The sequence below is a fragment of the Staurois parvus genome, unplaced genomic scaffold, assembly GCF_062004578.1.
Source record: "Staurois parvus isolate SC_StPar_1 unplaced genomic scaffold, SC_StPar_1.0 ptg000458l, whole genome shotgun sequence".
NCBI lineage: Eukaryota > Metazoa > Chordata > Amphibia > Anura > Ranidae > Staurois > Staurois parvus.
In genome coordinates, this window is record NW_028318254.1 from 1,910,501 (window position 1) to 1,934,034 (window position 23,534).

Sequence of the window (23,534 nt, forward strand, 5' to 3'; positions counted from 1 at the left end):
GTTTTCAAAATGTTCTGCAAACCAAACCCATTTCAAGGGGTATGAATACTTTTTCAAGGCACTGTATTTCCCTCTGCCCTCCACGTCAGTCTTCAGTCAGCTGGTGAGGGGTGTAGGGATCCCCTCTGCCCTCCATATCACACTGCAATTAGTTGACCAGGAGTGTAGGAATTCTCATCTGACATTCTGTAATCCAATGGTAAAGGGTGAATGGATCCAAATTTCACCATCCATGTCACTCTGCAATCTGCTGGTGAGGGATGTATATAGATCCCTCTCTGTCCTCTATGTCACTCTGTAATATGATGGTGAGGAATGTATTGATTTCACTCTGCCTTCAAAGTCACTCTGCAATCTGCTGGTATGGGGTACATGGATCTCCCTCTGCCCTCATGTTACTCTCTAATCTGATGGTAAGGGGTGTATTGATTTTTCTGTCTTCAATATAACTCTACAATGAGCTGGTGAGGAGTGTAGAGATCCTACTCTGCCCCATGTCACTCTACAATAAGCTGGTGAGGGGTGTAGAGATCCTACTCTGCCCCATGTCACTCTACAATGAGCTGGTGAGGGGTGTAGAGATCCTACTCTGCCCCATGTCACTCTACAATGAGCTGGTGAGGAGGGTAGAGATCCTACTCTGCCCCATGTCACTCTACAATGAGCTGGTGAGGGGTGTAGAGATCCTACTCTGCCCCATGTCACTCTACAATGAGCTGGTGAGGGGTGTAGAGATCCTACTCTGCCCCATGTCACTCTACAATGAGCTGGTGAGGAGGGTAGAGATCCTACTCTGCCCCATGTCACTCTACAATGAGCTGGTGAGGAGTGTAGAGATCCTACTCTGCCCCATGTCACTCTACAATGAGCTGGTGAGGGGTGTAAGATTCCTCTTTGTCTTCCATATAATTCTGTAATCTGATGGTAAGGGGTCTATGCATCTTCCTTTCACCATCCATTGCACTCTGCAATCTGATGGTGAGGGGTGTACAGATTTCCCTCTGCCCTTCATGTTACTTTGTATCCTTATAGTGAGAACATTATGGATCCCCCTCCATTTTTATCTCACAATCATTGATTAAATGTACAGTAACAAGCCTCTGCCTGGAGTTCTGGAAAACTTGGCCTTGTGAATATTATTAGCCTCTTCCTTTCTACACCTATGTTTTACTTGGATCGGAGTGAAAAGATGAAAGCATACAATGCAGTGCAATTAAATGATGGCGGACCATCTAATATCAGAGACACAATTCTGCCATTTAGGGATCGCTTTATTTTCCAGGTGACCCAAGAGGTCCTATAATTTCACCTTCCTCATGTTATTAGTCTCAAGAAAGCCATTTCTTGTTTTTACTACCTCCTGAGTCACTGACAGGCTGGGAAAGGTCATCATCTCCTCTCCATGTGACAGTTACAAGATTATTTTCATCACCCGTCACTGACATTGTCCCATTGTATGTTCTCTGCAATTACTGACAGTGATGAGAGCCCATCTACCCATACATATCAGCCACCAGTCCTACATCAAGCAGCAGATTTACAGCGAAGAGGATCCATTTGCAAGATCTTTTATACTAACATCAGAGACACAACTGTCCCAGGAGGGGCAAACATTCATGACAGGACAATATGCCACACAATGCTGCCATTCAGCAGAGGAAATCCAAATATCTGAATTCATAAACTAACATCTGTTTGCATTGTACACACATTAAAGAACTCAGCTGCCCTTGGTACGTCTGAATCCAATAGGGATGGAGCCACCATCAGGTCTATATGTGTTGGTGTTGGTACTCTCATAGATTAGAGTATGGAGCACACTGTTTATGAGAGCATTTTGCTTTTCATAATTTGTAACCTTTAATTGTTATTGGGATTTCTTTGCTAGCCAGCATGGCTCAGTGGTGGCAGTGGTCTTGTTCACATCTGCAAACTGGACACTTCCCACATTAGACCACATGAAAAAGGAGACCCTCTTTCTTTCACCAGAATACCCAGATGCTAGAGTTGCAGGCTACTGGGGAGGCTAAGCTTCTGACCCACTGCAAGATGGAATAGGCAATAATCTACAGTGCTTTACATGGCTCTTTTTATAGTACAGTACATTACAGTGCCTTGAAAAAGTATTCATACTTCTTGAAATTTTCCACATTTTGTCATGTTCCACCAAAAATCATAAATGTATTTTATTGGGATTTTATGTGATAGACCAACACAAAGTGGCACATAATTGTGAAGTGAAAGGAAAATGATAAATGTTTTTCAAATTTAAAAAAATATATATATATCTGAAAAATATGGCGTGCATTTGTATTCAGCCCCCTTTACTCTGATACCCCTAACTAAAATCTAGTGGAACCAATTGCCTTCAGAAGACACATAATTTGTAAATAGAGTCCACCTATGTGTAATTTAATCTCAATATAAATACAGCTGTTCTGTGAAACCTTCAGAGGTTTGTTAGAGAACATTAGTGAACAAACAGCATCATGAAGACCAAGGAACACACCAGACAGGTCAAGGATAAAGTTGTGGAGAAGTTTAAAGCAGGGTTAGGTTATAAAAAATATCCCAAGCTTTGAACATCTCACGGAGCACTGTTCAATCCATCATCCTAAATTGGAAAGAGTATGGCACAACTGCAAACCTACCAAGACATGGCCATCCACCTAAACTGAGAGGCCAGGCAAGGTGGGCATTAATCAGAGAAGCAGCCAAGAGGCTCATGGTAACCCTGGAGGAGCTGCAGAGGTCCACAGCTCAGGTGGGAGAGTCTGTCTACAGGACAACGATTAGTCATGCACTCCACAAAGCTGGCCTTTATGGTAGAGTGGCAAGAAGAAAGCCATTGTTGAAAGAAGGTGCTCTGGTCAGATGAAACCAAAATTGAACTTTTTGGCCTAAAAGAAATATGCTACGTGTGGCTGAAAACTAATATTGCACATCACCTTGAACACACCATCCCCACCGTGAAACATGGTGGTGGCAGCATCATGTTTTGGGGATGCTTTTCTTCAGCAGGGACAGAAAACCTGTTAGAGTCTGCAAAAGACCTGAGACTGGGGCGGAGGTTCACCTTCCAGCAGGACAACGACCCTAAACATACAGCCAGAGCTACAATGGAATAGTTTAGATCAAAGTATATTCATGTGTTAGAATTGCCCAAAGTCCAGACCTAAATCCAACTAAGAACCTGTGGCAAGACTTGAAAATTGCTGTTCACAGACGCTCACCATCCAATCTGGCTTGAGCTATTTCGCAAAGAATGGGCAAAAATTTCACTATCTAAATGTGCAAAGCTGGTAGAGACTTCCCCAAAAAGACTTGCAGCTGTAATTGCAACGAAAGGGGTCCTACAAATCATTGACTATAGGGGGCATTTGAATACAAATGCATGCTACACTTTTTAGATATTTACAATTTTAGTCTTTACATTTTTTAACAGCCCTGTGGGGGCTGGTGAAATATCTCTGGTCTAAGCAGACACCAAACTTCTCACTTTTGAGACAGAGAAAGAGATTGAGTCCTTTCTTTGCAGCCTCAGAGTGAATGAACAGGAAGCGCTCTATACTGTACAGAGGCTCCCTTTCCTCCGGGTACTCAGGTTTCCTCCCACACGCCAAAGACATGCTGGTAGGTGAATTGGCTCCTGTCTAAATTGGCCCTAGTATGTGTATGTAAGTTAGGGACCTTAGATTGTACACCCCTTGAGGGTTAGGGAATGATGTGAATGTAAAATATATATGTAAAAGCGGTGTGTAAATTGACGGTGCTATATAAGTACCTATAATAAATAAATACTAACAACCCGAATGTGGAAGACCACACTGTGCACAAAGCAGATGTCCAGCTCCTATCAGATAGGCCGGGAAGTCAGCTGTTGGCCATGTAGCCAATGGTGATAATTTATAAAATCTGAAAGTATTTTTTTCAAATCAGAAAGTTTTGTGTGGCTGATCTGTCACAGGGAGACTGCTGGATCCGTGCCGCTCTCCTCTATACATATGCTGCTTCCCAATCTGAAGAATTTGATGACTTCATCTACATTGAGGCAGATGTCTGCTAATTACATTAAATCTCCTAATATAAAAAAGAAAAAGCATATGATCCTACGGAGACTTTCACACTTAAACCTCATCTCTGCCAGCATTAGGAGCTGTGTATGAAAGCTCACCATCTGCACAGTCACATTGAACAACACCCCGTTCATTATACTGACAGCTTCTCAACATCAATTCGTCACTTCAGAGACTCTTCCCACCTGCACACATATATAGCAACAGCCTCTATTATGGAGGATGAGATTTTCCATCTTCCTATTATAAGAGGACCACTAAACCTGTGCAGAGGCCAGAGGAACATTTGACTTCTATGGTTGGTTTTCTCAAGCTTCTACTGTGTTAAGTAGACCAGAAGACAACATTTGTGTGTGTTGTAAGCAACACCTCTTCTCAACTGCCCAAACATATCACACACAATCATAAATCTTAACCACATTTGATGTGGGGCTGTCAGTCCATTGAGGTATGCCCGGCTGAACATCATTATAAGGGTCGTTCATTGTCTAGAGATTAATGTGGAATGTTCAAGGCTCAAATTTTCTCCACTCCCCTCCTCTTCCCTATAGTAAGACATTTGTGAAGAAGCCAAGCATAGGTTTGCTCCTTTAGTACTGACATCTACCAGACTTCATGGTAAGGAGAAGACTCAGTAATCAGTACTCTGGTAGTCCTGTTACACTGTCACACTATACACTTGTTATCTTTTTTAGCCAATACCCACCACAACCAGTGTTGTTGGCACATATTATACCTTTGTAATGATGTTTACATTTTAACTACGAACATAATTTTGTTTTAGTTTTCTGTGATTTACACAAAGAAGTTGTTAGTTGAACCTCCTGCAGGTGGTAGAAGAAAAAGCAGCGTGAGGCTAATACAGAGGCCATAAAGACAGAGTGCTTCCATAAAGTGAACCTGTGGACAGGCTATGGATTTTCAAGTATTGAAATATATCCTAACAAGCTGTAAATGAGCTTTGAAACAAGCCCTCACTAACCTTTGTAGCTGCAGGCACTATTGACTAATTCATCTTTTACACCAGAGGCACTGAAGTCATGTGTCAGCAGCCTTCAAACCTCCCAATCTCCCATCCAAACACAGAGTATGTGCTTTGGATTGGGGGGGGGGGGGCAGGTACAATTAGCTGCCGAGTCACTGCTGAGAGGGTAGTTGTATAATGATTTATTGTTGGGCAGGAGGAGTAGAGTGAGCTGGGCTGTTGAGTCGATGCAGGGGGAGGGGAGCAGGGTGAGCTGAGCTGCTGAGACACTGTTGGGGGAGGGGTGGGGGGCTGCACTGCTGAGTCACTGCCGGTAGTGAGGAGCTGATCTTTTAAGTCACTGTTGCGTGAGGGGACCAGGGGGAGCTAAGCTGCTGACTCACTGCTGGGAGGGGGAGAAGGATATGCTGAACTGCTGGGCTGCTTTGAACGGGGAGGGCAGAGCAAGGTGAGAAGAGCTGACTGCTCACTGCTGACAAGAAGGAATAGGGAAAGCTGAGCTGTTAAGTCACTGCTGGATGGGAAGGCAGGGGAAGCTAAACTGCTAAGTCCCTGTTGCATGGGGGGAGCAGAGTGAGCTCAGCTGCTGCGTCACTGCTGGGGGTGGGGGACAGGGTGACCTGAGCTGCCGAGTCCCTGCTGAGAGAAGGGAAACAGGGACCGAGCTGCTGAGTTGTTATTGAGTGATTTGAGTTATTGCATGGGTGGAGCAGAGTGAAATGCTAAGCAAATTACTTGAATTACTTCAGTGCTTCTGCTGTGAACTGTGAAGATTAATTATTCCACAATGCCTGCAGCTATACGGGGTAGTGAAGGCCTGTCCTAAAGATCATTTACTGCTTCTTGAGAATATGTAAATATTTGAAAGTCCACAGCCTGGTCACAAATTTAATTCAAGGTAATAGTGACATGTTTGAATTGGATCATTCCTTATGTACTACCAGAGGCGACAAGGACAGAGCATGCTGCATCATAAAACTTTTCTCCCTCAAAAAAAAATTAATGTTAATCTTAAACTTATACACAAAGGCGGAGCACAGACTGTACATAATGGTATTTGATCACAAATGATGCTCCTTGAAGAAATATACACTCTATAGGTAACACACATTGCATATTCAGTATATACAGCTTATTCACTAAAATGAGAACAAAAAATATATATGACCTCTCTTATAGACATACATCATCTCACTATGTATTGCAGTCTGAAATATATTCAGCCCTGATGTGTCTATAATATAATTCTTTGTCCAAAACAACAATCTAGTCATATAAAAGAGGTTATAGCAGCTGACTATTGGCTGTTATTGACTAAGCATAACTAGTTAATTAATTCTATTACAGATGAGACAAACACATAAAGCCAACATACACCAGACCTTAGTTAACTACTGAGGAATAATAAGCGACCATCACACACAACGTATATCCACAATCTATATATCTGTCACATGGACACTGGAAATGAATTGGGCTCCTCACCTCCACCATCTGTTATACTGTACGAATTGATAATGGCAGTCAGGTTTGTGCTCAGGAATAAGTAGCCACCCCAAATCTACTCTTTTACTTTCCATGTCCTCTGCTATGCCCACTGCAGAAAGTTACAAAGGAACTTAAACTGAAAACTCCCGAGACATCTGGTGAAAGATAGAGGAACACATCTCTGGAGTGAAAAAACTAATGGAATTTGAAAAAAAAAAAAAAAAAACAAGATGCACTGTGATAAAAATTCTCTTAACAGGTATTACTGTGTCCTAAAACCCAAAGAGAAATATTGGCATACAGAGAGAGATTATAAAATGAAGTGTTGATGGTATAATAGAGAAGGGGAGGGAACAGTATAGGAGTGGAGGAAAGGAGGGACATCATAAGAGGAGTTGAAGGGTCAGTGAAGGAGAACATGAAGTGGTTGGAAAGGAGGAGTATAGGGAACAGCGGAGGAGGAAGGGTCAGGGGAGGAGGAGATTAAGGGAAGTTTAGGGAGCGGAGGAGGGAACAGCAGAGGAGAAGACATGGCAGAAAAAAGGGAAAATGAGCAGGCAATAGAGGAGTAGACCAAGGTACAGTCTGAGAAGGAAGGGGTATTGGAGAAGGATATGAGGGTACAGCAGAGGCAGAGTTTAGGGGGTAATGGCAGAGAAGAGGACAGTGGAGGAGGAGATCAGGGGAGAGTGGATGATGAGATAAGGGGTTTGGGAAGGAGGACATGAATGGGAACAGCAGAGGAGAGGATTTAGGGGATTTAGAAGGAGGCAACCAGAGGACAGTGGGGGAGGAGATGAGGAATCGGGAGGAAAAAAGTGAAGGGGTAGTGAAGGAGAAGATAAGAGGTCAGGGAAGGAGGAGATGAGGGAAACAGCAGAGGAGAAGATTAAGGGACAAAAAAGAGGAGAGAGGACAGAAAAGAGGTAGATGAGAGAGCATCAGATGAGGAGATCAGAGGACAACTATAGAAGGAGGATTACTTGAGAATGATATGAAGGGATGGAAGAGGAGAAGTTAAGGACGTAATGGCAGAGGAGGAATGAGGAGTAGAGGATAAGATAAGGGGATAGTGGAGGATGAAATGAGGGGTCAATTGAGGTGCAGATAAGAGTAGTAAAGAAGACGATAAGGGTCAGGGGACAAGGAGATGGATGGGGGGAGGGGCAGTAGATTAAAAATTTTAGGGCCCAACAGCAGACAAGGAGATGGAGGTAGTGGAGGAGGATATGAGGAGATGTTGAAAAAGTTGATTGGGGACAGTGGAGGAAGAGATGAAGGGTTAGTGGGGGAAGAAATGAAGGAACAACGGAACAGGGGGCAGTAGAAGAGAAGAGGAGATAGTGGAGGGGGAGAGATGAATGGGTAGTGGAAGAGGAAAAGAAGGGACTGAGGAGGAGGGGTCAAAGGAGGTGAGAGGACAGTAAAAGAGGAGATAGGGCAGAATATAGGGAGATGAGGGGGCCACAGAGTCGGAGCTTAGGGGATAGGAGAGAAGGAGATGAAGGAGTAGTGTTGGACAATATAAAGGAACAATGGAGGGATTATAAGGAGGTTGTGTCAGAGGAGAGGAGGAGACTATTGGAGGAGGAAATGAAGTGGTAGTAGAGGAGATGAGGAGAAGAGAGGGGACAGCAAAGCTGGTATGTATGAGGAAATCAGGGGACAGTGGAGAGAAAGATGAGGGGAAAGGGGAGGAGAAGAAGAGGTGGTAATTGAGAGAGAGAGATGGAGGGACAGTGGAGAGAAAGATGAAGGCATAGCAGAAGGGGAGAAGAGGGGCAGCAAAGGAGGAATATATATAGAAAAAGAAGAGATGAAGATGACTAGAAAAGGGGACAGCAAGGAAGGAGATGAGGAGGCAATAAAGGAAAAGATGAGGGGAGAGAAGAGGAGGAGTTGAGAGGGTAATAGGAAAGAAGAAGATGAAGGGGTAGTGGAGGAGAAGATGGGGCTATAGTGGGGGAGGAGAGGAGAGAAGGGGAGGGGAGAGGAGAAAACTGGAGATGAAGATAAGGGGAAGAGGAGATGAGGCTGTAGAAGGAGAGGAGATTGGAGAAGAAGATAAGGGGAAGAGGAGATGGGGCTGTAGGAAAAGAGGAGACAAGAGGAGAGGAGAGTGGAAAAGAAAATAAGGGGAAGGGGACCAGGAGACGAGGTTGTAGCGGGAGAGAAGAAAGGACACTGGAGAAGAAGATGAGGGGAGAAGAAAAGCACATGAGGGAATTACAAAATAGGAGATTGGGTGATAGCCGAAGAGGGTTGAGGGCAGATAGTGGAAAAGGGGGAAGAAGATGAGATGTTGAGAAGGCCGAGATGAGGGGACAGCAGACAAGTAGATGAGGGGATAGTGGAGAAAGAGGTGAGAACTCAGCAGAGAGGTAGGAAAGGGGATAGCAGTGAAGCAGATGACAATCAGAAAAGTATATAATTAATGTTGGAGAAGAAGATAGACAGGGACAGTAGAAGAGGAGATTAGAGGCAACGGAGAAGAAGATGAAGATGCAGTGGAGAAGAATATGAGGGGACTCTTGAGCGAAGAGATGAAAGGACAGTCAAAGAGAAGATAAGAGGCTAGCAGGGAAGATGAGGGGACAATGGAGGCGATGAGGGGAGAGAGGAGTTGATGGGGCAATAGAGGAAAGGAAAAGACACAGTAGGAGAGATGAGGGCATAGCGCAGTGGAGAAAAGGGAAAGGTAGCATAGACCAGTGAACACTAGTGGAGAAGGAGAGGGGACATTTAAGATGATAGGTGTACACATTGATCAGACACAGACTGGAGGATGCAGTAACGTAGTAGTACTGGGATATGATACACACCAACTGATCCCAAAATTATGTAAATACAGATGGCATATAAAGAAGAACAGGTGCCCAGTAAGGTGCAGACACAAGCAATAGCTGATACATGATTGGCTAAGCTAAGGTGTAGGGCACAATTGTAATGCAGAAGGGGCAGTACACAGGTGAATTATAATGGAGAGATGTACCAGGAGCAGAGCAAAGGTTAATTTGGGCTACAATTGAGGGCAGTGTGAGGATTACTAAGCGCCGCTAGATGTACCAAGAATTAGTGAGAGGGTTTGTGAGTACTACAAAGGGGCAATGTAAGGGTTAATAAGGTCCAATAGATTTATGAGAGCAGTGCAGGGGTTAATGGGCACTAATAGATGAAGCAAAGGGGACTCTGCAAGAACTTGTGTGGACCTATAGATGGGGAGGGGGCGGGGGGGGGGGCATTTAAATGACCAATAGGGCAGTGGCTAGGAGAGGTGACAAGGCGGATGCAAGGGTCAGTAAAGACCAATAAAAGTGTCAGGAGGTAGTGCAAGGGACAGGTGATGGATGGAGGGATGATGGACAAGTGAGGAGGATGGAGGGATGACAGACAGGTGAGGAGGATGGAAGGATGATGAACAGGTGAGAAGGGTGGTGGACAGGTGAGAGAGTTGGGGGGATGACAGACAGGTGAGAAGAATAAAGGAATAAGAAGGATGGAGGGATAGCAGACAGGGGAGAGGGATGGAGGATTAATGAACAGGTGAGAAGGGTGGAATGGATGATGGATAGGTGATGAGGAAGGAGGGATGACATACAGGTGAGGAGGATAGTGGGATGATGGACAGGTGAGGAGGATGGAGGGATGATGAACAGATGAGGATGGTTGGATGATGGATAGGTGAGGAGGATGGAGGGATGACGGACAGGTCAGGAGGTTGGAGGGATGATGAACAGGTGAGGAGGATGACGGGATGACAGGTAGGTGAGGAAGATGGAGAGATTAGGGAGCTAAGGAAAATGGAGGGATGACGGACAGTTAAGGAGGATGGAGGGATGATGGACAGGTGAGAAGAATGAAGGGATGATGGTCAGGTGAGGAGGATGGAGGGATGCCAAACAGATGAGGAGGATGGAGGGTTGATGGACAGGTGAGAAGGATGGAAGGATGACGCACAGGTGAGGAGGATGGAGGGATGACGCACAGGTGAGCAGGATGGAGGGATGACGCACAGGTGAGGAGGATGGAGGGATGACGCACAGGTGAGGAGGATGGAGGGATGACAGACAGTTGGGGAGGATGGAGGGATAACGGACAGGTGAGGAGGATGGAGTAATGATGAACAGGTGAGGAGGGTGGAGGGATGACAGGCAGCTGAGGAGGATGAAGGGATGAGGAACTGGTAAGGAGAAAGGAGGGATGACGGACAGTTAAGGAGAAGGGAGGGATTATGGACAGGTGAGGAGGATGGAGGAATGACGGTCAGGTGAGGAGGATGGAAGGATGACGGACAGCTGTGAAGAATGGAGGGATGACGACCAGGTGAGAAGAATGGAGGGATGACGGACAGGTGAGAAGAATGGAGGGATGACGGACAGGTGAGAAGAATGGAGGGATGACGGACAGGTGAGAAGAATGGAGGGATGACGGACCAGTGAGGAGAATGGAGGGATGACGGATAGGTGAGGAGGATGGAGGGATGACGGACAGGTGAGAAGAATGGAGGGATGATGGACAAGTGAAAAGCTAGGAGGGATGACGGACAGGTGAGAAGGATAGAGGGATAACGGACAGGTGAGAAAGATGGAGGGATGATGGACAGGTGAGAAGGATGGAGGGATGACAGACAAGTGAGGACAGAGGGATTAGGGATAGGTGAGGAGGATGGAGGGATGATGGTCAGGTGAAAAAGACAGAAGGATGACGCACAGGTGAGGAGCACGGAGGGATGACGCACAGGTGAGGAGGATGGAGGGATGACGGACAGGTGAGGAGGATGGAGGGATGACGGACAGGTGAGGAGGACGGAAGGATGACGCACAGGTGAGGAGGATGGAGGGATGACGGACAGGTGAGAAGGATGGAGGGATGACGGACAGGTTAGGAGGACGGAGGGATGACGGACAGGTGAGAAGGATGGAGGGATGACGGACAGGTTAGGAGGATAGAGGGATGACGGACAGGTGAGAAGGATGAAGGGATGACGGACAGGTGAGAGAACAGAAGCGGAGGAGGGATGGAGGTGGATGGACGGGATAGGTTGCAGGAGGATGGAAGTACAGAAATCGGTCCCGGTAGCGGGATCGGTACCTGGTACGGAGAGCAGTGCGGTCAGGGCCGGTCCGGTCAGCCAGCACAGGAGGGTTCGGAAGAGGTGAGTGGGGACCCCCCGCATGGTGACGGCGGTAAACAGGGGCAGATGATGGGGATGATGGTGGTGGTAGCAGCTCCGGGCTGTGTGACACCCGCAACATTCACTGACACACACACTGCTCACCCTCCACCCACCTACCCACCTACCTACCTACCCCTCACTCTGCTATTGGCTACGCAGAGATAGGGGGACACCCCCATATATACACAGCCTGACACCCCCTCTATATATTGACACCACAATATATACACTGCCTGATATCCTTTATACACTGACACCGTCATATATACACTGCCTGACATCCTCTGTATACTGATACCATCATATATACACTGCCTGACATCCTCTATATACTGACACCACCATATATACACAGCCTGATATCCTCTATATACTGACACCACCATATATACACTGCCTGACATCCTCTATATACTGACACCACCATATATACACTGCCTGACATCCTCTGTATACTGATACCATCATACGTACACTGCCTGACATCCTCTATATACTGACACCATCATATATACACTGCCTGACATCCTCTATATACTGACACCATCATATATACACTGCCTGACATCCTCTATATACTGATACCATCATATATACACTGCCTGATATCCTTTATATACTGACAGCACCATATATACACTGCCTGATATCCTTTATATACTGACAGCACCATATATACACTGCCACATATCCTCTATATACTGACACCACCATATGTACACTGCCTGATATCCTCTATTTACTGATACCATCATATATACACTGCCTGACATCCTCTATATACTGACACCACCATATATACACTGCCTGACATCCTTTATATACTGACAGCACCATATATACACTGCCACATATCCTCTAAATACTGACACCACCATATGTACACTGCCTGATATCCTCCATTTACTGACACCACCATATATACACTGCCTGACATCCTCTATATACTGACACCACCATATATACACTGCCTGATATCCTCTATATACTGACACCACCATATATACACTTCCTGATATTCTCTATTTACTGACACCACCATATGTACACTGCCTTATATCCTCTATATACCGACACCATCATATGTACACTGCCTGATATCCTCTATATACCGACACCATCATATGTACACTGCCTCATATTCTCTATATACCAACACCATCATATATACACTGCCTCATATCCTCTATATACTGACACCACCATATATACACTGCCTCATATCCTCTATATACTGACACCCCATATATACACTGCCTGACATCCTCTATATACGGACACACCCATATGTACAGTACATGACACCCCCTCTTTATACTGACACTCCATAAGTACACCACCTGATATCCTCTATATACTGACACCCCCATATATACACTGTCTGATAGCCTCTATATACTGACACCTCCATATATACACTGTCCAGGGGCGTACTGACAACTCATGGGGCCCCCGGGCAATAGGGGATCATGGAGCTCCTGTGTCCTCGCCCACACCCAAAAAAGCCTATGAAAAAGCCCATGAAAGGTACCTACTGACCCCGGGCCCTTGGGCAGTGCCCGAGTGCTCTAATGGTCAGTCCACCCCTGACACTGTCTGATAGCCTATTTATACTCACACCCCCATATATACTGTCTGACATCCTCCATATGATGATAATCACTTATATACACTGCCTGACATCCCTCTATATACTGACACTCCATATAAACAATGTCTAACACCACTTCTGTAAACTTGTAACCCATATTTACACTACCTGACTTCCCCTCCATATACTGACACCCACCTATATAGACTGCCTGACATCCTCTATATACTGAAACCCTATATATATATATATATATATATATATATATATATATATATATATATATATATATATACACACACTACCTGATATCCTCTATATACTGACACCATCATATATTCACTACATGACATCCTCTGGATATACTGACACCACCATATATACACTACCTGACATCCTCTATATACTGACACCCCCATATATACACTGCCTGACATCCTCTATATACTGACTCCCCCATATATACACTGCCTGACATCCTCTATATACTGACACCCCCATATGTACACTGCCTGTCATCCTCTATATACTGACACCAGGGCCATCTTTAATATTGATTGGACCTTGGGCAAACATTTTCTTGCCCCCCCATTGCAATTTCACTCTCCACCTGCTCTGAGACATACAATAAATAGCCGCTAGACTCAAAATTAGTTTATTTATCAGGCAGCTATTGCAATTGGTTACTGGAGGTTACAGCATATCATTACAGCTCACTGACTGGTTGGTAGGGTTTACAGCACATGATTTCTGCTGGCTGATTAGTTGTTAGAGGTTAATGCACGTCATTACTGCTCATCCATTGGTTGCTAGGGGTTATTGCACCTAATTACTGCTCGCTGATTGGTTGCTAAAGGTTACTGCACATCATTGTTGTTTACTAATTGGTTGCTAGAGATTACAGCAGATCACTACTGTTAACTGATTGGTTGCTAGAGATTACTCCACATTATTACAACTCACTGATTGCTGAAGGATACAGCACATCATCTCCTCCCTGCCTGCACACCATGGACTTGGAAGCTGAGGGAACCCACTAATAGACAGAAAACTCCTAGAGATTCTAGGACTCCTGGAATCAGTAGCAGTGCTGAGGGGAGGGTGTGATCGGTGGCAGTGCCTGGGGGCTTGATGGGATCAATGGTAGTGGTGGGGGGGATAGGATAAGTGGAAGTGGTGGGGGATGGGATAAGTAGCAGTGGTGGGGGGATGGGACGAGTGACAGTGTTGGTGGGGGGGATGAGATCAGTGACAGTACTTGGGGGTAAATGGGATCAGTGGCAGTGCTGGATGAGAATGGGAGGTGACATTTCTACATCAAACACCAATGTAAAAGGGGATTTATACTAACCACCAGTGTAAGGGCAAATCTGCACTTACCACCAATGTAAAGGGACATTTCCACTGACCACCAATGTAATGGGGGATTTTACACCAACAACCAATACATTATACACTGGCCACCAATGTAAGGGGGAATTTACACTGACCACCAATTTAAGGGTGGCTTCTACATGGACCATCAATGTAAAGGAGGATTAGACACGGACCACAAATTCAAGTTAGGATTTTTTACTGACTATCAATATAGAAAGGAGTTTCTACACCGGCCACCAATGTAAAGGGGATTTACACTTACCACTAATGTAATAGGGCCATTCACAGTGACCACCAATGTGAGGAGGGATTTACACTGACCACCAATGTAAGGGGGACATTCACAATAACCACTAGGATTCTACACAAAGCCCCAGTGTAATGAAAAGATATACACTGACACTCAATGTAAATGAGACATTTAGCCATGTTCACATTTGCACATGTCGGGAATGCATGCAAAATCGCTTTCCTGACACCACAGAAATGTGCTGCCCTTTAGCAGATACACAGCAGTGCCATTAATTGTTAATGACACTCTCATGCATCTGCTGACGTGCGCATTTCCACATGCACCAAAATTCACAGTGCTGTGGCTCGGTGTGATTTTGAAAAAGGGTTGGGGACATTATTTTTGCATTTCTAGCACAAAGAGCAGCCTATTGAAATGAATGGGCCGCCCTACACATAACATACAGTTAGGTCCATGTATATTTGGACACAGGCACACTTTTCATACTTTTGGCTCTGTATGCCACCAGAATAAATTAAAATGAAACAATCCAAATGAATTTGAAGTGCAGACTTTCAGCTTTAAATTTAAGGGGTTGAACATAAATACCAAGTTCAAATTTTAGGAACTGCAACCATTTTTCTACACAGTCCCTCCACTTTCAGAGGCTCAAATGTAATTGGACAAATGAATATAATCATAAATAAAATGTAAATGTTTAATATTTTGTAGAGAATCCTTTACTGGCAATGACTGCCTAAAGTCTGGAACCCATGGATATGACCAAAGACTGGGTTTCCTCCTTTCTGATGCTTTGCCAGGCTCTATCTACAGATGTCTTCAGTTGTTCTTTGTGGCTCTTTCTGCCTTTAGTTTTGCCTTCAGAAAGTGAAATGCATGCTCAATTGGGTTGAGATCAGGTGAATGACTTCTTTTCCTTCAAAAGCCCTGGGGTTGCTTTTGCAGTGTGTTTTGGATCATTGTCCATCTGTACTGTGGAGCGCCGTCCAATCAACTTTGCTGCGTTTGGCTGAATCTGGGCTGACAGTATATCTCTAAACACTGCAGAATTCATCCGGCTGCTTCTGTCTTCTGTCACATCATCAATAAACTCCAATGACCCAGTGCCACTGGAAGTCATGCTTTCCTATTCCATCACACTGCCTCCACCATGTTTTACAGATGATGTTGTGTGCTTTGGATCATGAACTGTTCCAAGCCTTCTCCACACTTTTTTCTTCCCATCATTCTGGTATAGATTAATCTTAGTTTCATCCATCCAAAGAATGCTTTTCCAAAACTGGTCTGGCTTTTTTAGATATTTTTGGCAAAGTCTAATCTGGTTTTTCTATTCTTCAGGCTTATGAATGGTTTGCACCTTGTGCTGAACCCTCTGTATTTGCTCTTGTGAAGTTTTCTCTTGATTGCAGACTTTGACAATGATCTCTTTGCTGGACTGGGCTGTCTCTTTGCTGGATTAGACTTGTCTCTTTGCTGGATTGGGCTGTCTCTTTGCTATATGAGGCTCTCTCTTTGATGGGCTGGGCTGTCTCTTTGCTGGATTGGGCTGTCTCTTTGCTGGACTGGAATGTCCCTCTGCTGGATTGGGCTGTCTCTTTGCTGGATTGGGCTGTCTCCTTGCTGGATGGGGATATCTCTTTGCTGGACTGGGCTGTCTCTTTGCTGGATTGGGCTGTCTGTTTGCTAGACTGGGCTGTCTGTTTGCTGGACTGGAATGTCTCTTTGCTGGATATGGCTGTCTGTCTGCTGGATTGGGATGTCTCCTTGGTGGATGGGGATGTCTGTTTGCTAGACTGGGCTGTCTCTTTGCTGGACTGGGCTGTCTCCTTGCTGGAAGGGGATGTCTCTTTGCTAGACTGGGCTGTCTGTTTGCTGGATATGGCTGTCTCTTTGCTAAATAGGGATGTCTCCTTTCTGGATGAGGATGTCTACTTGCTGGATCGGGCTGTCTCTTTACTGGACTGGGCTGTCTCTTTGCTGGATTTTGATGTCTCCTTGCTTGATTGGGATGTCTCCTTACTGGATGGGGATGTCTCTTTGCTGGATTGGGCTGTTTGCTGGACTGGGCTGTCTCTTTGCTGGACTGGAATGTCTCTTTGCTGGAAAGGGATGTCTCTTTGCTGGAAAGGGATGTCTCTTTGCTGGATTGGGCTGACTCTTTGCTATATGAGTCTCTCTCTTTGATGGGCTGGGCTGTCTCTTTGCTGGATGTGGATGTCTCCTTGCTGGATTGGGCTGTCTCTTTACTGGACTGGGCTGTCTCCTTGCTTGATTAGGATGTCTCCTTGCTGGATGGGGATGTCTCTTTGCTGGATGGGGATGTCTCTTTGCTGGACTGGAATGTCTCTTTACTTGACTGGGCTGTCTCCTTGCTTGATTAGGATGTCTCCTTGCTGGATTTGGATGTCTCCTTGCTGGATTGGGCTGTCTCTTTACTGAACTGGGCTGTCTCCTTGCTTGATTAGGATGTCTCCTTGCTGGATGGGGATGTCTCTTTGCTGGATGGGGAAGTCTCTTTACTGGACTGGGCTGTCTCTTTACTGGACTGGGCTGTCTCCTTGCTGGATTAGGATGTCTCCTTGCTGGATTTGGATGTCTCCTTGCTGGATTGGGCTGTCTCTTTACTGAACTGGGCTGACTCCTTGCTTGATTAGGATGTCTCCTTGCTGGATGGGGATGTCTCTTTGCTGGATGGGGAAGTCTCTTTGCTGGACTGGAATGTCCCTTTGCTGGATTAGGCATGTCCCTTTGCTGGATAGGGATGTCTCTTTGCTGGATAGGGATGTCTCTTTGCTGGATAGGGATGTCTCTTTGCTGGATAGGGATGTCTCTTTACTGGGTTGTGATGTCTCTGCTGGATTATGATGTCTCCTTTCTGGCTGGGGATTTCTCTTTGCTGGACTGGGATGTCTCTGCTGGATGGGAATGTCTCTTTGCTGGATAGGGATGTCTCTTTGCTGGATTGGGCTGTCTCTTTGCTAGATGGGGCTGTCTCTTTGCTGGGCTGTCTCTTTGCTGGACTGGAATATCTCTCTGCTGGATTTGGCTGTCTCTTTGCTGGATTTGGATGTCTCCTTTCTGGATGAGGATGTCTCCTTGCTGGATTGGATTGTCTCTTTACTGGACTGGGCTGTCTCTTTGCTGGATTTTGAGGTCTCCTTGCTTGATTAGGATGTCTCCTTGCTGGATGGGGATGTCTCTTTGCTGGACTGGAATGTCTCTTTGCTGGAAAGGGATGTCTCTTTGCTTGATTGGGCTAACTCTTTGCTGGACTAGGCAGTCTCTTTGCTATATGAGGATGTCTCTTTGCTGGATTATGATGTCTCTTTGCTGGATAGGGACATCTTTTTGCTGGATTGGGCTGTCTCTTTGCTATATAAGGATGTCTCTTTGCTGGATGGAGATGTCTCTTTGCTGGATTGGAATGTCTCTTTTCTGGATAGGGATGTCTCCTTGCTGGATTGGGCTGTCTCTTTGCTAGATGGGGCTGTCTCTTTGCTGGGCTGTCTCTTTGCTGGGCTTGGGCTGTCTCTTTGCTGGACTGGAATGTCTCTCTGCTGGATTTGGATGTCTCCTTTCTGGATGATGATGTCTCCTTGCTGGATTGGGTCATCTCTTTACTGGACTGGGCTGTCTCTTTGCTGGATTTTGATGTCTTCTTGCTTGATTAGGATGTCTCCTTGCTGGAAGGGGATGCCTCTTTGCTGGACTGGGATGTCTCTTTGCTGGACTGGGATGTCTCTTTGCTGGACTAGACAGTCTCATTGCTATATGAGGATATGTCTTTGCAGGATTATGATGTCTCTTTGCTGGATAGGGACATCTTTTTGCTGGATTGGGCTGTCTCTTTGCTATATAGGGATGTCTCTTTGCTGGATTGGATTGTCTCTTTGCTCGATTAGGCATGTCTCTTTGCTGGATAGGGATGTCTCTTTGCTGGATTGGAATGCCTCTTTGCTGGATTGGAATGCCTCTTTGCTGGATAGGGATGTCTCTTTGCTGGATTAGAATGCCTCTTTGCTGGATAGGGATGTCTCTTTGTTATAAGTGGATGTCTCTTTACTGGATTGTGAGGTCTCTTTTCTGGATGGGGATTTCTCTTTTCTGGACTGGGCTGTCTCCTTGCTGGATTAGACATGTCTCTTTGCTGGATTGGGCTGTCTCTTTGCTATATGAGGCTCTCTCTTTGATGGGCTGGGCTGTCTCTTTTCTGGATTGGATTGTCTCTTTGCTGGATTGGGCTGTCTTTTTGTTGGATAGGGATGTCCCTTTGCTGGATTGGGCTGTCTCTGTTATATGGGGATGTCTCTTTTTTACTGGATTGTGATGTCTCTTTTCTGGATGGGGATTTCTCTTTGCTGGACTGGGCTGTCTCTTTGCTGGATTAGACATGTCTCTTTGCTGGATTGGGCTGTCTTTGCTATATGAGGCTCTCTCTTTGATGGGCTGGGCTGTCTCTTTGCTGGATTGGGCTGTCTCTTTGCTGGACTGGAATGTCTCTCTGATGGATTGGGATGTCACTTTGCTGGATTGGGATGTCTGCTTGCTGGATGGGGATATCTCTTTGCTAGACTGAGCTGTCTCTTTGCTGGACTGGAATGTCTCTTTGCAAGATATGGCTGGATGTTTGTTTGCCAGACTGGGCTGTCTCTTTGCTGGACTGGAATGTCTCTTTGCTGGATTGGGATGTCTCTTTGCTGCACTGGGTTGTCTCTTTGTTGGATTGGGCAGTCTGTTTGCTGGACTGGGATGTCCCCTTGCTGGATGGGGATGTCTCTTTGCTGGGTTGGGCTGTCTGCTGGACTGGGCTGTGTCTTTGCTGGATTGGGCTGTCTCTTTGCTAGACTAGGCACTCTCTTTGCTATATGAGGTTGTCTCTACCTGGAATGTGATGCATCTTTGCTGGATTATGATGTCTATTTGCTGGATGGGGATTTTTTTTTTTTTTTTTTGCTGAATGGAGATGTCTCTTTGCTGGATTGGTCATGTCTCCTTGATTGACTGGGCAGTCTCTTTGCTGGATAGGGATGTCTATTTGCTGGATGGGGATGTCTATTTGCTGGATGGGGATGTCTCTTTGCTGGATTGGGCTCTTTGTTGAATATATAGGAGGCACTGGCATGACTGTAAGTGGCTCTGTGATAGGGGGCTGTGATTGCTTGGGGCACTGCAATGTAAAGGGGCACTGTAATCAATGCAGTACCCCTTTACAGTGGAGTCCTTTTTATATCACAGTGCCCCTTTACATTACAGTGCCAAGGACTGACTTTGTGGATTTCCATCACCAACTGCCCCCGCGAACGCCCGACCCCTATTCCCCAGCCCTGAGTTATTCACCCTGAGGTCATCACAGAGGACAAGGGGGCACTCTACATCTGGAGGAAAAGAAATTTAATCTCCAAACATGGTAAGATTTCTTCACAGTAAGGGCTCGTTCACACTTGGCTGTTTTACCAACGCTTGCCAAACGCCCCTATAGCGTTTGGCAAGCGTTGGTCCAGCGTTTGCAGAGCGTTTTTTAACGCTCGGCAAACGCTCCGCAAGCGCCGCATGCGCGGTTTAGTGGCGGTTGCTAGGCGTTTGCCGAGCGTTAATAACGCCCCACAAACACCTATAATACAGTAGAGTGGTGTTACCGCTCCGCAAACGCCCCGCAACTGCGTCGCAACCGCACCGCAAACGCTGACTGGGCGTTTGCGGAGCGGCACCATAGACGAGAATAGGAGGCTTCAAAGCCTCCTGACTCGACCAGAGGCGTCCGTTTTGCCGCGACGCGACGCAAACGCTCCCATTAGAACAGCACCATGTGCTGTAATGTGCAGAATGGGCAGAGGCGTTTGGGAAGCAGTAAAAACGCTTCCCAAACGCCTCTCTGCCGCCTGCACACAAGGCTAGTGTGAACGTAGCCTAAGAGCTGTGAAAATGTGGAGTAGACTCCCTCAAGAGTTGGTTCTGGCCAGCTCAGTGGATTGCTTTAGAAAAGGCCTGGATTCTATCTTGGATACACAGAATATAATTGGTTACTAACATTTATAAGTAAAGTTGATCCAGGGAATATCCGATTGCCTCTCAGGGGATCAGGAAGGACTTTTTTCAAATTGGATCATGCTTTGCTGGGTTTTTGCCTTCCTCTGGATCAATTCTGGGTGTAGAATTGTAACTCTTTTTTTTTTTTTTTTATGGTTGAGCTGGATGGACATTTGTCTTTATTCAGCCAGTCTAACTATGTAACCCCCCCCCCCCCCACACACTTGGCTGCTCGGTATAAAATGCCCAGGCCTATTTTTTTCCCAGTCCATGCCTGTCTTTAGGTGTTAATTCTGTAAACAGCGACTTCTGTGCACTGTGTGCTTCAGCATGTGCTGACTCCGCTCTGTCATTTTACATGGCATGGCATTTTACACCACTGCATCTGACGCTTTGCATTGCACTTGGTGATGTAAGGCTTGGATGCTGCTGCTCGGCCATGGAAGCCCATTCCATGAAGCTCTCTATGCACTGTTGTTGTGCTAATCCAAAGGCCACCCGAAGTTTGAAGGTCTTTAGCTTTTCACTGTGCAGACAGTTAGCAACTTCTGCACACTGTGCGCTTCAGCATGCGCTGACCCCGCTCTGTCATTTTACATGGCCTACCACTTCGTGGCTGAGTTGCTGTTGTTCCCAGTAGCTTCCACTTTGTTATAATACCACTTACAGCTGACCGTGGAATATTTAGTAACAAGGAAATTTCACGGATGGACTTATTGTACAGGTGGCAACCTATCACAGTACCATGCTTGAGAGCGACCCATTCTTTTACAAATGTAATAGAAGCAGTCTGCATGCCTAGGTGTTTGATTTTTTACTTTTGGTAATATAGTGTGTGTGTGTGTGTATATATATATATATATATATATATATATATATGACACCCCATATATATACAACCTGTCATTGCCTCTATATACTGACACCCCCTGGCTAGAAAATGGAGTACGACGCACTTACAAAGCAGTAAATATTATTAGTAGGTGGAATGAACATCCACATCATTAGGTGAAAGTCCTCAAAAGCAGTAAATTCCACTAGTGGGAGCAGACAATGATAAGGACCTTGGGTGAATGTCTACAGAAGTCATGGGTGAATGTCTACAGAAGTCATGTGTCCCTAGTGAGTGGAAATAATAGTCAAGAGGTGGCCCGTAGAAGCCATAATGATCACTTGTGGATGGAGAGAATAGTCAAGATATGGGATGAACTGCCCGTAGAAGCAGTAAAGGCTCCTAGTGGATGGAGGGGGTGGGGTTAAATTCCCACAGCAGTAGTAAATGTAGCAGCCCTGATCTCTAAGCGCCTGATCGCTGAACCCACCCCACCAACTGCACACGGCTTCAATCAACAGTGCTGCTCATGGAGGTAAATTGTTTCTGATTGGTGCCGTGCACAGGTGAGCATGTAGGACTGCCAGAGACCTGGACCATACCTGTGTATAAGTGCAATGGTCTGATTTTCTAAGGTTAGCAGCGCAATTTAACCATTGCTGCAATATATAGGATTTAATAAAAAGAGCAGTATATTTATAAGGGCTCGTTCACACTTGACTCTTTTACCAATGCTTGCCAAACGCCCCTATAGCATTTGGCAAGCGTTGGTCCGGCGTTTGAAGAGCATTTTTTAACACTCGGCAGACGCCACATGTGCAGTTTTGCGGCCGTTGCTAGGCTTTTGCTGAGCGTTAAAAATGCCCCACAAACGCCTATAATATAGCTTAAATGGTGTTACCATTTAAGCTATATTATAGCCCCTATAGCATTTGGCAAGCGTTGGTCCGGCGTTTGAAGAGCATTTTTTAACGCTCGGCAGACGCCACATGTTCAGTTTTGCGGCGGTTGCTAGGCGTTTGCTGAGCGTTAAAAATGCCCCACAAACGCCTATAATATAGCTTAACTGGTGTTACCGCTCCGCAAACGCCCCGCAACCGCATCGCAACCGCGCCGCCAACGCCGGCTGGACATTTGCGGAGCGGCACCATAGACTAGAATAGGAGGCTTCAATGCCTCCTGACTTGACCAGAGGCGTCTGTTTTGCCGCGACGCTAACGCTCCCGTTAGAACAGCACCATGTGCTGCAATGTACAGAATTGTCCGAGGCGTTTGGGAAGCGATAAAAGCCTCTCTGCCGCCTGCACACAACGCTAGTGTGAACGTAGCCTTACTGTGTTATTGTGCATGCACAGATTGGCTGGAGCTGGTCAAACGCATACACAGTAAATCTAACGCACATGACTGGGGTGAACATGTAGTGTAGGATTGAAGCTGAAGTATTTCTGAGTCTGGAAAGTGATACAGAGAAAGGTATACAGGTGAAACTCAAAAAATTAGTGGCATGGAAGCTATCAGCCTGTGGCACTGCTGAGGTGTTATGGAAGAGTAGGATGCTTCAATAGCGGCCGTCAGCTCTTCTGCATTCTTCGGTCTCATGTCTCTCATCTTTCTCTTGTCAATGCCCCATGTCTCTCATCTTTCTCTTGTCAATGCCCCATAGATTTTTTATGGGGTTCACAGTAATTCCACGGTCATTGAACCAGGTTTTGGTGCTTTTGGCAGTGTG

General features: G+C 45.7%; 1 protein-coding gene across 1 annotated transcript in view; it reads right to left on the minus strand.

Annotated features, from left to right (window-relative positions):
* Positions 1–11,823, minus strand: part of LOC149452860 (opioid-binding protein/cell adhesion molecule homolog) — a 472,779-nt gene extending 460,956 nt beyond the window's left edge. Inside the window, exon 1 of the mRNA XM_089688893.1 lies at positions 11,641–11,823. Within this exon, the coding sequence (XP_089545019.1) occupies positions 11,641–11,725 (85 nt within the window). The 5' untranslated portion in view covers positions 11,726–11,823. The remainder of the gene's footprint in view (positions 1–11,640) is intronic.
* Positions 11,824–23,534: the final 11,711 nt, after the last annotated feature.